The sequence below is a fragment of the Manis pentadactyla genome, chromosome 13 (assembly GCF_030020395.1).
Source record: "Manis pentadactyla isolate mManPen7 chromosome 13, mManPen7.hap1, whole genome shotgun sequence".
In the NCBI taxonomy this organism is placed as follows: domain Eukaryota; kingdom Metazoa; phylum Chordata; class Mammalia; order Pholidota; family Manidae; genus Manis; species Manis pentadactyla.
The window spans coordinates 91,735,375-91,752,578 of record NC_080031.1 but is presented as its reverse complement, the minus strand read 5'-3'; the positions used below and the strand labels follow the sequence as shown (position 1 = coordinate 91,752,578).

General features: G+C 43.2%; 1 protein-coding gene across 5 annotated transcripts in view; it reads left to right on the top strand.

Annotated features, from left to right (window-relative positions):
• The window catches only part of KCNN2 (potassium calcium-activated channel subfamily N member 2), a 342,851-nt gene that overhangs the window by 197,559 nt on the left and 128,088 nt on the right, over window positions 1-17,204 (top strand). For 3 of the 5 annotated variants that reach the window (XM_057490766.1, XM_057490764.1, XM_057490765.1), the window contains 3 exons: window positions 10,689-10,866; window positions 11,676-12,889; window positions 13,499-13,594. In XM_057490766.1, coding sequence (XP_057346749.1) covers window positions 10,845-10,866; window positions 11,676-12,889; window positions 13,499-13,594 — 1,332 coding nt within the window. In that variant the 5' untranslated portion in view covers window positions 10,689-10,844. Of the gene's footprint in view, window positions 1-10,472; window positions 10,867-11,675; window positions 12,890-13,498; window positions 13,595-17,204 lie in introns of those variants that run through there. The other 2 variants (XM_036879087.2, XM_057490767.1) reach the window with 2 other exon arrangements.

Genomic DNA, 17,204 nt, shown 5'->3' with positions numbered 1-17,204 from the left:
CCAGTTCATAAAGATCTTTAAGAATGCCTCTATGAGTGATGGAATCTGATTTCTGGTGCTTTGTTAAATACCTTGCCTTCTGTATAGCAAATAGATTTAAGAAGGGCAAGAGTAGAACCAAGAAGACGAATGAAGAAGCTGTTCTTGAGATCAAGGTGACAGGGTGGCTCCCAGAGAAAAGACAGAGAGACGGGAGATAGATTTTGGAGTCAATATTGACAGGACCTGCTGAAATATTGGATATGATGAAGGGGGGAGTTGAGAAGAGACTTATGCCATTAACAGAGATAGGAAATCAGCAGGTGGATGAGGTCTAAGAGGGATATGGGATGTGGGATGTGAACTGAGGATTTGAACTCACTAAGGCTGTGATACCTGGAGGACATTCTAGTTGTGCTGTCAGAATAGAAGAAAGGTGTCCTATGGAGATAGAAAAACAACCCCTGCATACAGTAATGAAGCAACCTGGAGTTACTTATGGGACACGTTGATGTATGAAAAACTGAACACAACCTGTTTAGGTACCAAGAGTACGCAGTTACCCTTTCCTGGAATTAGGAAAGGTTCCATATCGTGTATCCTCTGGGGCAGTATAGTTAGTGGCTCCTTTGAATGAATATACAAAGCTTGAGAATGTGGCGACACTCTCCTACTGTCACGACAGGCTACCTGAGCCGTGATAATTTTAAGTTGCTTTTGGTGAGTGACCAGAATCAACTGTGTTTTCATCCAGGAAAAAAAAATTCCACTCTTGGCTTGTGTTGCATTTTAACATGCAGAGCCCAGCATGAATTTGGAACTTCAGCCCAACTAGATTTTTTTTCTTTTTTGGGACAGTAAGCTTACATATTAGAAGTTTTATTTAATATTTGGCATGCCGTCAATCATTAGACAGAAAAATTAACTAAGGCTTCAAATATGAATTGTACCTTTGATAAAGCCAGTCACTGGGAATAAAAGTGTAGATGTACTGAATTTGTACCAGCTAAAGAGGCTCATTATATTTTCGTTTTTCTCAAAGGCTTTCAAGTTGTTTCCTTGAATAAAGTCAACCAGCTATGTGCACCTTTTGCAGGACTTTTTATGGGTAGGGTTTATTTTTTTTAAGGTCCATTAAGCCAGCATCATACTTCTACATCCATATTCTAAGTTTTCCTTTCCTTTTTATTTTTTATGCACAATTTGGTAGTTGAAGACAAATTATTCAAGTGCTATTTTCACTGAAATCCTAATACTGCAAACTGGTTGGAGCTAAAAGGACTTCCATGAATTAGTAATAAGCACAGGGAAATGATGATAAAGTAGATCTAAGTTGTCACTGATCTCTTCTAACTATGCACACATATCTAGGGACAAAGAAACATAATATTCTTGTTGTACATGTAAAAGAACATTTCAGGTCATTTCTAACTTGTATTCTAAAGGTCCTCTTGGTATTTTAAGTAAATATCAAATATGGGTCCCTTTCATGACATTCCAGAAGGGTAGGACCCATCCTCACCGTACAGATGAAAATATTGAAATTTAGAAAGATTAAGTAAACTGCCAAGGAAATGGGTGAGGCAGGATTTCAATCCAGGTCTTCCTTCCTCTATGGCTTCCAACTAGATCGCTGTACAGGGAGGTGAGGTGCCAGAACCAGCCCAGAGCTGGATGGAGCCCATGGGCCGAGTGAAGAACAGTACCAGTTACAGCTTTGGAAAATACAGCATTATTTCTGGTTTGGGATTTCCTTGTGGAAATGGGGCTTGAATTTCCTTGTTTCCAGCCCCTGTTGGTGACCCCAGCAGCCTGGGACAGTGCCTCTGCTGGGACTGAAGGTAAAGAGAAGAGGTGGCTAATGACGTAGGAGGCACCTGCTATTTCCAGTGCACTGTGACTTAGACCCTACTGAAGAAGGCATGCCGGCAAAATGAGGGAGAAAACCCAGAAGGAGGAGACATGACTTCCAAGGAATCAGGAGGCTGTCCTGGTCCTTGGGCCATTCAGGAGCCTGGGGATTGAAGGGGCTAGTCCTTGGTAGCAGCCTCCTATGTTGCTTTGGCCCAAGCCCCTTGGCCTGTACAGAGGGGGGCAACTCCACTGACGGTTCTCCTTTCATGGCAAACCCAGGCAAGGAGAATCATCACAGGTCTTCCCTAAACAGCAGTACTTGGTGTGGTCTCTCAGTCACCTCAGAGCTGTAGTTTGTTCTTAGTCTTCGGGTAAATTCTGGAAGGATGGGTCTCTTGGTAAGAGTGCTGTGTGACTGAGTTCTTAAGTATATTTTGTTATTGAGATATAATAATACTTCCCCAGTCCTAAAAGTATTAAAAAGTAAAAGTGCATAGAGCACAGAAAAGAATAAAAGGAAGCTTGTGGCCTGAATACATCTTCTTCCAACTGTGGCTCAGATAAATAACACAGGTAGGATTTGGAGGAAATCTCAGGTGCATCGGAGACCCTTACTTTTTCCACAGAAGAAGATAGGTGTAGGGTTACATTCACCCAAGATATCAAGTCCCCCCCATACCCGATTGCAGTCACTGTCCATCAGTGTAGTAAGATGCCACAGAGTCACTACTTGTCTTCTCTGTGCTACACTGTCATCCCCGTGACCCCCCCACACAATGTGTGCTAATCGCAATACTCCTCAATCCCCTTCTCACACCCTCCCCACCCAACCTCCCCTACCCCTCCCTTTTGGTAACTGCTAGTCCCTTCTTGGAGTCTATGAGTCTGCTGCTGTTTTGTTTGCTTTGTTGTTATACTCCACAAATGAGGGAAATCATTTGGTACTGGTCTTTCTCCACCTGGCATATTTACTGAGCATAATACCCGCAAGATCCATCCATGTTGTTGCAAATGGTAGGATTTGTTTTCATCTTTGGCTGAATACTATTCCATTGTGTATATGTACCACCTCTGCTTTATCCATTCATCTACTGATGGACACTGAGGTTACTTCCATATCTTGGATATGGTAAATAGTGCTGCGATAAACATAGGGGTGCATCTGTCTCTTTGAATCTGAGATCTTGTTTCCTCTGGGTAAATTCCTAGCAGAGGAATTCCTGGGTCAAATGGTATTTCTATTTTTAGTTTTTTGAGGAACCTCCATATTGCTTTCCACAATGGTTGAACTAATTTACATTCCCACCAGCAGTGTAGGAGGGTTCCCCTTTCTCCACATCCTCGCCAGTATTTGTTGTTCCTAGTCTTTTCTATGCTGGCCATCCTAACTGGTGTGAAGTGATATCTCATTGTGGCTTTAATTTGCATTTTCCTGATAATTAGCGATGAGGGGCATCTTTTCATGTGACTTTTGGCCATCTGAATTTCTTCTTTGGAGAAGTGTCTGTTCATATCCACCCATTTTTGAATTGGGTTATTTGCTTTTTAGGTGTTGAGGTGTATTAGTTCTTTATATATTTTGGATGTTAACCCCTTATTGGATATGTCGTTTCCAAATATATTCTCCCATACTGTAGGATGCCTTTATGTTCTGCTGATGGTGTCCTCTGCTGTACAGAAGCTTTTTAATTTGATATAGTCCCATTTGTTCACTTTTGCTTTTGTTTCCTTTGCCTGAGCGCGTGTGCTCAGAAAAAAGTTGCTCATGTTTATATTCAAGAGAGTTATTTAGTTTTTGTTCTTACATTTAGGTTTTTGACCCATTTTGAATTAATTTTTGTGTATGGTTTAAGGAAGGGGGTCTAAGTTACTTTCGTATGTGTGGAGATCCAGTTTTCTTGGGGACATTGGCTGAAAAGACTATCTTAGCCTCATTGAATTATCTTGGCACTCTTGACAAAAATTAGTTGACCATAAATGTAGAGGTTTATTTATAAAGTATCAGTTCTATTCCATTGACCTATATATCTGTCCTTATTCCATTACACACTGTGTTGATTACTGCAGCTTTGTAGTGGTTTTTTTCCCCTAGAAGTCTGAGTCCTTCAACTTTTTTTTTTTTCAGGATTGTTTCGGCTATTCTGGGCTACTTGCATATCCATCTGAGTCTTAGGATCAGTTTGTCAATTTCTCAAAAAAATCTTCCAGAATTTTGGTAAGGATTTGACAGAATCTGTAGATCAATTTGGGGAGTATTGACATCTTAACAATATTAAATCTTCTGATTCATGAACATGGGGTGTCTCTCCATTTAATTAGGTCTTCTGTAATTTCTATCAACCTTTTTTTTAGTTTGTATATACATTTCACATTTTTCTGGATACATTGCCAATTTTTTTATTGTATTGCACGTGGAATTGCTTTTTAATTTCATTTCTAAATTGCTCATTATACCTTAGAGAAATACAACGGATTTTTCATAGTATTCTTGTATTAGAAATCTGCTGAACATGTTTATTAGTTCTAATAACATTTTAGTGGATTCCTTAGGATTTTCTCTGTATAAAATCATGTCAGTCATGAATAGAGATAATTTTACTTCTTTCTTTCCATCTGGGTGCCTTTGATTTCTTTTTCTTGCCCAAGTGCACTAGCTAGAACTTCTAGTACACTATTTAATAGAAGTAGAAAGAACAGATATTGTCTTGTTTCTGATCTTATGAGGGAAGCATTTAGCTTTTCACCAGTAAGTGTGATATTAGCAGTGAATTTTTCACAAATGGCTTTTATTGGGTTAAGAAAATACTCTCCTATACCTAATTTGTTGAACTGTTTATCATGAGTTTTGAATTTTGTCAAATACTTTTTCAGTGTCTATTGAGATGATTGTGTGGTTTTTATCCTCTATTCTGTTAGCATGTTATATTACATTGATTGATTTTTAAATGTCAAAACAACTTTGCATTCCAATGATGAACACTAGTTGTACATAGGATATAATAGCTTTTATATTTTGCTGTATTCAATTTGATTATATTTTGTTGACATTGTTTTGCATGTATATTCATAAATGATATATATCAGTCTGTAGTTTTCTTATGATATCCTCAAGTTCAGTGATTTTTTTTGTCCTACCAGCTCCAATCTACTACTGAGGCCTGTGATGAATTCTTCGTTTTGGTTATGGTAGTTTTGAACTCCAGAATTTCAGCTTGGTTCTTTTTAATAATTTCTGTCTCTTTATCAGTATTCTCTGCTTGATGATTTATTCCCATCATACCTCTCTTTAGCCATTCTGTAAGTATGGATCAGGGCTGGGTATTGAACTAAGCTGGTTCAATAGGTTGGTCAAGAGACTTGTTTGGAATACTGGAACAAAGGATGATGTGGTTCCTTCTGCATGTCATAGGTGTGCAACTGGTGCAGCCATTGTTCTACCATAAGGTGAATTAACCTGAGGATTAGCTAGTGTATATGAAGGACAATGACAAGACTATACCTGAGGAGAGTCTGGGACCTGGTGAACAGCATTGCAGTCTTCCATAATTATGATATTTTCAATTATGAGGCTAGAAATACTCGTTAGAAGAATTTGACTTGCGAATAAAAGTATCCAATAGTTCTAATTGATTAAAATGTTTTTGAGACAGACTCATCCTAAGCAGTGAGGGCAAAACACTGTGATGAATATTGAGTGTTGTCATTACATTTGTCTAGTGTATATCATGTTTTCATGATAAAAATTGTGTCATGCCTATCATTTTACATCATACAGATAATTTTTATACACTGGTAATTAAAAAACAGTAGACAAAATGTGCTACTGAATTTCTAGCCCTACAATACAACAGCAACCACACTGAATGAAAGTAATTTTTAAGAAAAACGTGATATATTAGGTGAGGGTGAATATGCAAACCTTGAAGACGTTTTTATTGACATTTAGTGTGTTTTGTTGGTGATGACATTGTCATGCTAATTCTGCTTAGGGAACTGCGGCTCTTTCCCTTTATTTGATTGGGCTCAAGTCTTGCCTTGTCCTAAACAATTACTTGGAGATTGGAATTTACAAATGGTTCCCGACAGGGAGATGAAGGGTGGTGTACCTCCTGAGCCTATTTGGCAGGAGGTGGAAAAGAAAAAGGAAAATGTAAAGGGTTGATGAATGACAGGTGGGAATGCAATTAACAGAAAAAAGGAAAAAGCTAATGCACTGTGTGCCCTGATCCTACAAGAGAGTGGAAAATAATGATGGGAAAAATACACTGGATTTCAGAGAGAAAACAAGCCTTAGGGGATTGTTGGAGCCACATTATGTGTTAGCACTGAGCAACCAGGGAACTTTGGGGGTCACCAAGTGGAAGCTTTGACATCAGTATTTAGGGTTGGTTTTGCATAGCTTTGGTTCCCCTTTTGTTAACTCTTGACCCCAGCTTGAGACACACTGGCTTCTCTCTCCCTGTCTTCCCAGGCGCGCAGCCTGACTTCCTTTCTCTGGTTCTCTCACTTTGGGGCATAAAGGGAGAAGCCATGAGCCAATCGCTGGGCCAGAGCACAGAGAAACTCCGGAGCCAGGCAGGTCCTGCCAGACTGCGGACAAGGCCTCCCAGGCCACGCAGCAAGGAGCTGCTGGAGCCTGTTACGTCTCCCTTATTCCATAAAGAAAAAGGACCTTGTTCATGTAAATAAGTACTCTCTATTCATCTTCAGTTTTTACTGTGGATGTTGCCCCCCAAAAAAGGAATGCCCAGTCTGCCAGCAAAATAGGAAGAAAACTGAAAATAGGCCAGGACTGTATTTTTTTAATATACTTTTTAATGAGGCATCTTGGGCCTGTGTGCGTACAGCACAGCCATTTTATCCTTACTTGTATTAGATCCTTATAAATTATTCTGTTGATTAAATGAAGGTGACGAGAGGACAAGAGTTAAGAATCATAGAATCCCGATCAAGCCAGTGGGGAAATGTCTGTGAGGTAATGCAAAGGCAGTGAGTGATAAGGGTGAGCCACTGCTGACCATTCCTGGACCATGAGTGGGTTATTAGCCTGTATGAGTCAATAGAGTATATAGGTTGTTCTGCTCATCTCACCAGACAGACTCAGAAGACTGTATTTAAAAGCTGGCTTCTCCTTGCTCCTCACTTTGGGACGTGAGATGGCCCAGGTGCTGTATCTCAAGCATTTACTTGTAAAATGGAGATGGTAATAAAAGCTTTCCTAGCTTCCATGAGGGTTTTTATGAAATGCCAATAAAATAACACATGAGAAACTGCTTTATAAACTAGAATGCTGTAGTTTTTTTAATGACTTTCTAGATTTGGATGTGTGTTTCTAGCTGCCAAGGGATATTTGTGTGTGAAATCCACAGCCTATTTTTAAAAGACTTACCACAGTCAATATTTCAACTGACTTAACCTATTTGCTTATGTAACACAGTTCAATTCTATTAGCAAAATTAGGGTAAGTTCTAAGTTTTTTAATTCTTTCTTTCGCTGGCACTACACAAAAGTGTAGATGTCCTGATTAGCTGAGAAATGGAGACAAGGATGAGAGTAGAAGAACCTTGGAAAGTCAGTGAAGTTAGTGAATAGGCCTCAACATGATAATTTGTCCCTGAGCAGTAGTGGTATTGCTAAAAATTAGCAAGACTGCCACCCATAAGCTCATTCAGGACTTAATACTTTCTAATTATAATGCAGAGGTACAAAGAATACATCTAATAATTATTATTCTAATGCTGTCTTCAAATGTACATATGAAATTAGGATAATATGTGGTTTAAGAATTCCTGTTTTTATGGTCTTTTAATTGTTTCTGGAAAGATGGAATTGGCATCATGTAAGAAAACAACACTGATACTGCCCTGGGTCCCATTTGCATTTACTACTAAGCAAACTAAGTTCAGAGAGGCCAGGGCTTAGCACAACTCAAGTGCCTGGCACCTCTAAGTAATTTAGTCACCCAGGCAAAGAAAAGAGAAGGTGTCAGAAAACAACCATTTACTTTGTAGGTCAGAGTTTCCCTCAGCCCCTCAGTGTGGGAAACAGATGTCCTGTCCCCTGCTTAACTGCCCTGACTGCCTTTGAAAATTGACCAGAAACTTTCAAGGTCAGGAGAGTCCTGCTTTTTAAGGAACAACATAGAGAGATAGCACGAATCACTCCAATGAAAAAGTGAATCATAAACAATGGCATAATATAAATCTGAATAAAGTAAGAGATTGGAGTACAAACAAACTGAAGCTTTTACACAGGTCCCTGTGGCCTGGGAAAACCATTTTTCTAAGACTGGTGTGTGTGTGCGTGTGCGTGTGTGTGTGTGTGTGCGTGTGTGTGTCTGTGTGTGCGTGCGCGTGCGCATGCTGGGAGGGTGCTAAACACATGTGCATGTTCACAGGCTTGAAATACAACAAATGTGGGAAAGCACCTGTTCTAGTATAGATGAAAAAAAAGTGTAATTTTTACCAAAAATGGTAAATGGAGTGTATTTAATTGATTAGATTTAAAATGCATTTTGTGGATGAGTATGACCTCTGGTGTTAAATCAGAGAAATTCCAGCATTTACATATTTTAATGGCAGAAAGAGAAGCAAATGTCATTTTCCAAAAGTTTGTCTTTGGAGGCTGCAGCGTCTTGTTTTGTGATCTTTCTTCATTCCTTCCCTCCTCACATTCACAAATGTAAATGTACCTACTATGTGCAAAGCACTGTCTGCATGGCAGTGTTTGTTGCTCTAACTGCATCACTTTACATGTTACATGTACCTCTACAATCAAATATAGGAAAAGAAAGCAAAATTATGGTATGTATATTTTTAACGTTTACATAAAAGCTTAAAATTCATTTGTTAGTTTCGTAAAGCAAAGAGGAATGATGTAATAAGAACTTCTTAAATGTGACCCTGTCATAACCCAACAGTGTAAGATGCCCCAAAGAATAAAGTTATGAAGATTCAGACTAAAAATGAAACAAAGTTGTGGGACGTTTTTTGATTTTTCACCATCATACAATAGAGGATGGTCCCACTGCCCAGTCAATTATTAGCAAGATTTTTGGTGTGTGTGTGTGATCAGATGATTCCTTAAAACAGAAAGATGCTAAGTATCGGATCGATTTGCTCTCCTTTTCAATCACAGGGGACTTCACATTATTTCACGAGCTTTTTCAAAATATTTGTGAGTTGAAAGCACTGTTCACCTGAGCTTTAGTATTCTGACAGTTCCTCGTGCTGTGGGCCAAATCTCCACGTCTTTCTTACTTTATGCATTCCGTCCTCCCCTGAACCCCTTCTGTGAGTTGTGGGAACTGAATATTGCCATAAATCTCAGTAAACACTTTGTTTCTGCGTGATCCATGGCATTGCACCTAATTCCATATTAAGCTATAGAGACACACATGGCAAAAGATACAATATCATTTCCCTGTTATTTTGTTTGTGGAATCTGTATTTAAAGCCTTGAATTTGCTATTTGAGAAAGTTTGACACAGAGGATGCAGCCATTACTTTTATTAGGACATCTTGGTAACTCTAGGAAGTTGTATCAAATTTAATGATGGTAACAATTATTGTGATGTTTGGGGAAGAGGGAGGTCTATGTATTCTTTCATGTAAGTTTATGAAAAATTAATGAAAATATTAATTTACCAAGATAAGTATTTAGATTTGTAACGATGAATCAACTTTTCACTCAATTAACTAAATAGAACTAGAGGAAGGCTATACAATTTGTTATAAAGTGAAAATAAATGTATGATGGATTTTGTGCTGGAGTTGAATTTTGTTTCTCACCATAAGGTGAATAGCTTTTAATTTGGAATCTTTCATTGTAATTTCAAATTGCTCATTAGAATTGTTCTTAATGGTCATGCTCGCCACACAATTCTTGCAATATCTACTCAGCCACCCCAAAGATTCAATGAGCTCCATAACTCTAAACAAGTTTTCTTAAATTGCCAAAAATCATAGTGGATTATAGAAACAAAATGCTGTCTCCAATTTTTAGCCATTCAAATTCTACTCCTGACCTAAACTATTGAGAAATGCAAGTTCTGACAGTATTCACTGCCTCAAGTTGAGGACTATGGGACGAAAAGCAACCGTTTCCCTTTTTTCTTCTGTATCTATTTACTAGCATGTACAAAAAATTAAAATTGCTAAACCATGTCCAAAGGATATCCTAAAATGAATTATTCAGTCCATGGCATTGAAAACACACGTACACCCTCTTAGGAACAGGTACGGTAAGCCACTTTAGGGCAGCTGCCGAGTAGAGTATCAAGAAATTGGATCCAGCTGAGAATTCCAATTACCTAATGAGGGTGATCCACTTTCACTCTCATTTCTTAGTCTAAGTCATTATAATCATCTCCATCATAAAAACCATGCTTTGAAATCACCAATTAAAATGGAAACAAATATTCAACTGGCCAATTTCTTTCATTTCCTTTTCGGGAGACGGGAATTTCAATTGATAAAGGAATACAAAAGATAAAGACTTCAGATGGAGCGGTAAGAACCCTCCAGAGGGTCCCCTACCGCTTTGTGCTGGTACATCACCTAAAAGAACAAACACATCACAGGAAATGTGTGCGGCACAAAACGCGAATTTTATTAGTTTATTAGACAGTAAATAAATATAATACCTAACTCTAGCAAAGCTCCAGCACTGTCTCCAGGCAGCCTCATTCGGCCCGAGTTATCATTATTAGTAATTTTCCAGCCAGGCTGTCACTACCGGCGCAAATCAGCCGGCTCCAGGCCTCTCTCCCAGCCGCCGCCGCAGTCCCGGCTCGGAAAAGAGGATGCTCGGCGTGTGCATCTGTGACCCGCCTTTGCTCTGTGTCTGTGCTGCAGGTGGGGAGAAGGCAGAACGGAAGCGGAGCTGGCGGCCGGCGGTGGCAGAGCAGTCCCCAGACCCTCGAGCGAGTCTCCTCACCACGTCCGGGGAAGCCCGCGGACCTATCCACTGGGGCGGAGCCAGGCCTCGGCGGCCGGGGGTGCCCGCCCCCCATGTTCCGCAGTAGGCGCAAAAGTGAGCAGCAGTAGCGGGAAAGCACTCCGCCCCCGCCAGGGGGACCCGGGAAGCCCGCGCGGGCTCCTCCCCGGTCGGTGGGGATCCCCTCCTCCGGCCCCGCCCCCATCCTCCCCCGGCCGGTTACGGACGGTTAACCCTACCCGCGCTGCAGCGCAATCTGGCAACAGCGCTGCGCCGCCGATCCGACTCCAGGGCGCCGGAGTCAAGCGCCCGGGAAGATCGGGGCGCGTGGCCCGCGCTGATCTCGCAGCGGCCAAACTGGGGCTCAGGCCCCGGGGTTCTCTCCAAGCCCTGCTGCACTGGCACAGCCAGTGCCAACCTTTTTCTCTCCAGAACCTGTGCCTCCGCAGTTGTTTGGCGGGAAGCCGGCAGCCCACTCTCCGTGGGACGGTCAGAGAAGTGGGCGTGAGGCCAGGGGGTGCAGTTCTGCAGCCCTACGAGGCGTGCACGCGGGCGGGGGAGTGGCCCGGGTTCCGCACTGTCCCCGCGCCTGACCCACGGCTGGGGTGGCCCAACGTGCTGCAGTGCCCCGTGTAGGTGATCTAGAGTGCGCGTCCGGCACTAGTTAGGAGGCGGCACGAGGGAGGACGGACGCCCCTTTCTTTTCTCTTCTCCCTGCAGTAGAGCTGCCCTAGAGGTGCTCCGGACGCTCCCAATCATCAGGTGGAAAGCCCGCCTGCACCCAGTCCGGGCCTGCGCGTCTTCGGGCTTTCACCCTGCAGATCCCGTCCCCCGGCTCCCTCCCTCTATTCCACCCGGGCTCCCCGAAGCCGCGCGCGCCGCAAACTCAGTCTTGGTCCCCGCAGGTGATGTCATGCCCATTGTTTTGGTGCGCCCAGCCAATCGGACTCGCCGCCTGGATTCTACCGGAGCCGGCATGGGCCCTTCCTCGCACCAGCAGCAGGAGTCCCCGCTCCCGACCATAACGCATTGCGCAGGGTGCACCACCGCTTGGTCTCCCTGCAGCTTTAACAGCCCTGACATGGAAACCTCATTGCAGTTCCAGCGCGGCTTCTTCTCGGAGCCGCCGCCGCCGCCGCGCCCCTCGCACCTGCACTGCCAGCAGCACCAGAGCCAGGACAAGCCGCGCCCGCCCTTCGCGCCCCTCCCGCACGCTCCCCGCCACCCGCAGCCGGGCAGCGGCGGGAGCAGCCCATGCCTCCGGTGCAACAGCTGCGCCGCCTGCGGGGCCCCGGGGGCGGGCGCGGGGGCGGGGGATAACCTGTCCCTGCTGCTCCGCACCTCCTCGCCGCTGTCGGGCTCGTCGTGCGGCTGCTGCTCGTCTCGCCGGGGCAGCCAGCTCAATGTGAGCGAGCTGACGCCGTCCAGCCATGCCAGTGCGCCCCGGCAGCACTACACGCAGCAGCCGGCGTCCGCCTCCCAGTACCACCAGTGCCACAGCCGCCAGCCCGCCGCCAGTCCCACGGGCAGCCTGGGCAGCCTGGGCTCCGGGCCCGCGCTCTCGCACCACCACCATCCGCACCTGGCGCACCACCACCCGCACCAGCCCCCGGCGCGCCGCGAGAGCAACCCCTTCACCGAAATAGCCATGAGCAGCTGCAGGTACAACGGGGGCGTCATGCGGCCGCTCAGCAACTTGAGCGCGTCCCGCCGGAACCTGCACGAGATGGACTCGGAGGCGCAGCCCCTGCAGCCGCCCGCGTCCGTCGGAGGAGGTGGCGGCTCGTCCTCCCCGTCTGCAGCCGCCGCCGCTTCGTCCTCGGCCCCGGAGATCGTGGTGTCTAAGCCGGAGCACAACAACTCCAACAACCTGGCGCTCTATGGAGCCGGCAGCGGAGGCAGCACGGGAGGCGGCGGCGGCAGCGGCGGCGGGCACGGCAGCAGCGGCGGCCCCAAGTCCAGCAAAAAGAAGAACCAGAACATCGGCTACAAGCTGGGCCACCGGCGCGCCCTGTTCGAGAAGCGCAAGCGGCTCAGCGACTACGCGCTGATCTTCGGCATGTTCGGCATCGTGGTCATGGTCATCGAGACCGAGCTGTCGTGGGGCGCCTACGACAAGGTATGCGCTCGGACCCCTCCCACCCTTCCCCGGCCCGCGGAGCCGGACGCTGGCTTGTTGGGATGCGCCCTGGCGGGAACTCCTGGCCTGCTAGTTCCAGTCTTCCCCGGACCAGAGGTTGTGTCCCCGGGACAGCGAACAGGGCTCAGGCGCGCACCCCTTATCCGCGAGGCAACTCTGGAGAGGAAGCCTGCCCGCGCGCAGCCAAAGTTCTGAAGGCAGCGAGCGCCCGGCGCGTTTGGGCACATTAAATAGGTGGCTCTGGGAGGCGGTGGGGAAAAGCCTGCTCCATTCCTCTCCTGGTTTTCGGATTAGAGTCCCCTTTCATCCCCCCCACCCCCGCCCCCAGCGCTTAAATTCAACTTCTTCTCGGGTTTCGAGAGCCAGGATCTGAACTTGAGTCTGTGATGGCGCAGACCCGGCTGCCTGGCCATCCACCTTCACTTTGAGGCCAAGTGATCTGGCAGATCACGGAGCCAAGGCAGGTGTACCCCCACATCCCCACCCTCCTGGAGTTCGGGTCTGCTTGCTGGGAACTGACCCACAGGGCTTGGAAGGTGGTAAAAAGTGCTTCTTTCTTAAAAGTGCTTCTGTCTGACTGTGTTGCAGGCGTCGCTGTATTCCTTAGCTCTGAAATGCCTTATCAGTCTCTCCACGATCATCTTGCTCGGTCTGATCATCGTGTACCACGCCAGGGAAATACAGGTAACTTAGATTCTGCTGTTTACGAATGACTTGACTCTAAGCCGTGCCGCCAGCCTGCAGAAACGTACGGCAGCTTTTCCCAAGCTCTCGTGTCCTTGCTTGAGGTTATAGAAGACAGAGGTGTATTCTGAACATTAGCACCTAACCTGTTCTTTCAAGAAGTTAAATGCCAAACAAAACAGTGCAGCATGTAAACGCTTAGTAGTTTCTGGCGTTGATATTTATTAAACCCTTCAGATTTTATACCCTTTTTTAGAAAGAGCCACTTCTCCAGGTCGGTCACTGCATTTATTTTCCTTAAGGGTCAGTTTTGCCCTTGCCTCAATCCATAGGGAAAATGTATATTCTGGCTTGATATACCTCTTCCTAGTAGGTACATGGTTATGGAAGGTTGTGTCCATCTGTATCATCTCCCATAATATAGCTCAGAGAAGAAAATGGGCTCATGATATTCCTAGCTAGTGTGTATAAATAAGACATGAGAAAAACTCTAACCCCTTCTCTGTCCCCCAACATTAAAGAAAAAAAAAGTCTGTAAATCTAGAATACAAATTCTGTTTATCTGGTAGCTTGGTAGATTCTTAGCTATAATCCTTACGTTGTTTTTTAAAATTATGGGTTAAGAGCAAAGGCCTCTGCCCTTGTGAGTGGTCTGGTTAGGAGAATGTTTTGTTTAAATGCAGCCAGGAACTCTAGTGTTAGATTTGGCCATCACTGACCATTTCAGAATACTCTTGTGTAAAATATGCTGGTCATCTTTTGTGTTTATTTTGCTGTAGCCTTCAGTCAAAGGAGTCTTAAGGTTTGTGAGTTAAAATAACTAGAGTTTTAAAAAATTAAGAGAGACTGGGATTTTATGTTAAATTTTAGAATTTACACGAATAAGTATTTCTGATTTTTCTGGAGCAGTTGTTAGACATTTGGTGGAATTACTAAACCCTCAAATTTAGGCTGCTTTCCTTTAGGAGTTGCCTTGGAATTTAAAACATTGTATAGAACTTTCCATTTCAGTAATTTATCATTGGTTATAAGTTAAATTAATGTAAAATTGGTAATTAGCAAACATATACTATATAAGGAAGAAACCAATTTTAACTTGTTGCCCAAACAATATAAATATGCACATGACCCCAAATGAGGAGGTAGAAATTACTTCATCTTGCTTTCAAATTTGTAAAAATTTTGAAAAGTAGTATTTTGAAGGAGTGTGATTTAGAGAATGAGAATTAGAGTGAGGATAGTTAGAAGTAAGTCGTAAAACTGCATTGGCAAAACAAAACAAATATACTTTGGAGGTCTTTAAAATGTTAATTCAAGTTGGTCCTCTTTAATTCAGTGCTAGTGATTGTGGGCTTTTGAGATTCTCTTAGACATTTTAAAGTGATACTAAAATGGAACTTAAACATTATGAGTGTGTCTTCTCATTTTGACCTGAAAAGTAGACACTTAGAGCTGGGAGGAACAAAATAGGTACAGTGGTCCTTTGACTCAGTTTACTGATGGGGAACCTGACATCAGAGGAGGTGAGTCTTTCGCTGGTCACCCAGCTAGCCAGTGCAGAGTGTGACCAGGCCCTGTCTTCTCAGCTGTCAGTTCAGATGGTTCCTGCTGTGCTTTGCTCCTGTTTGTCAGCAGCCCTGAACGGTGAACATTACCTTATCTGTAGTTTCTCTCTAAATCCCAATGTTTGGCATATGAATAGGATTAAACCTAAAAGATTATTTAAAAACCTTCTTAGGTATTTAAAATTCTTTTTGAAACATCAAATTTTTTTTTTTCTTGCAGACCAGGCTGGTTTTACTTAATCTCCCTTGGAAAGAGACCTTGCCGTCTTTTTTTTTTTTTAATTTATTAATATCAGTTTTTGTATTATTGCCTGTACCTTCTGAAAAGCACACAGCTAAACAAGCATTTCATGGGGGAGGACAGCCAGCGATATCAACATTAAGAACAAAGTGTCCTCCTGAAAACATTGACTTTTTAAGAATTATTGAGAGATTTTTTGAAATAACTTATGGAAGTTTTGAGAGGAGTGGCCAAATATTAATTATGTGTTGTAAAAAACTTTCTGATACTGTATTAGAGCTCTTGAAACTTACAGAAACTAATAGAAATACAAGATATCATGCTTTTATAGATATTTCACACTTGAAAGAATTCCACTCACTGGTTAGTTTTGAGGATATTTTCTGTCATACAAATGCATAGATATATTGATTAGAGTCTGTATAGCATGGAAGAGGACGTGGATTGCCCCTCTGAGGCTGATAAGTACAGTGAACTTCTTCACTGTTGGGACAATGTAAATATCACAGAAAGTTAGATGTTTAAATTTGGTTCTACATTACATGGTACGTGGTTTCCGTTAAACTAGCCACACTAACCAAATCAAGGTAATTTCAAAATAGATGCTTGGGTAATATCATTCAGTGGTTTTAGATGTAGCTTTTACACTCAAGAGTTTATCTAGTGGGATTTCTTCCTCAAGCTGAAACTCCACATTCTTATCTGAGATGCTTTTTGGAACAATAGAAAATGGAAAAGGATCCAATAAATGTGGAGCCCCTGAGCTAGAAGTCAAGAACCAGGAAAACATGTTGTAATGTATCCAGAGAAGAAAATCAGTGGTGCTGTCCCATAGTTCTATGAAACTCCCTGAAACCAAGTGCACAGGTCTCTGTATCTGTGTGTGGAAAACCATGGATTGCGCCCTTTTTAACATCATTGATGTCACTGCTATAGGTGCATTTCTTTCATACGTTTTAAGCAGACAGGCACTTCTAGTTGTGTTATACACAACACAAATACATTGATCAGCTTCGAGTTAAGGAAGTAAATGCAAGGATTATGCTGTTATTCAGAGCATGTCCTTGGATGTAGCGCATAGTCTATAATGTCAGTTTTTCTTTTAGCATATTAGTAGGACTGGACAGTGAGAGCTAGCTAGTGGGGGTTTCTGGTATGTGGTAAGTTTCAGGAGAAACGTTATAGGCAGCGTTCTCTCTGTCTACCGGAATTGCTTCACGAAACTTGGGGAGGCCCTGACATTTCCATGGAGAACCGTGGAAAGCAAGTCAGTGTGACCTTTTATAAAATGTTTATACACACTCTGGCAAAACAAGATGATTCAGGTGAGTCATGGACTGAAGTGCTTGAATTAGAATAGTGTGATGGGGAGGCATTGTTAAGAACAGAGCTTAGTACATTTCAGCTTTAGTGTTATCCTTCAGTACCACAGACAGCTCAGTGCATCAGGCTATAGTTTGTTTATTTCACTAATTTCTTGTACACTCTCCAACCAAAAATGAAATCATGCAGTTTTTTTTTTTTTAGTCAGAATGCTTCTATAAACTCAGATTTAGTGGGAGCAGTTTTTCAGCTAAATAGATACTAGATTTTTATAAATAGACATTTGGCCTTACTTTCCATATTTATCAGTCAAGCAAAAAAAATAGTAATAATAATAGTGAATAAATAAACATTAGTAAATGCCTTTGTTTCACAACCTTCTGACAAAAGAAAAGTACTATGGGGATTTTCTTTTTTTTAGGATTTAGAAAGTCACTTGATACTAAATAGGTAGCCTTCTACCTGAAACCTGAGGTCAAAT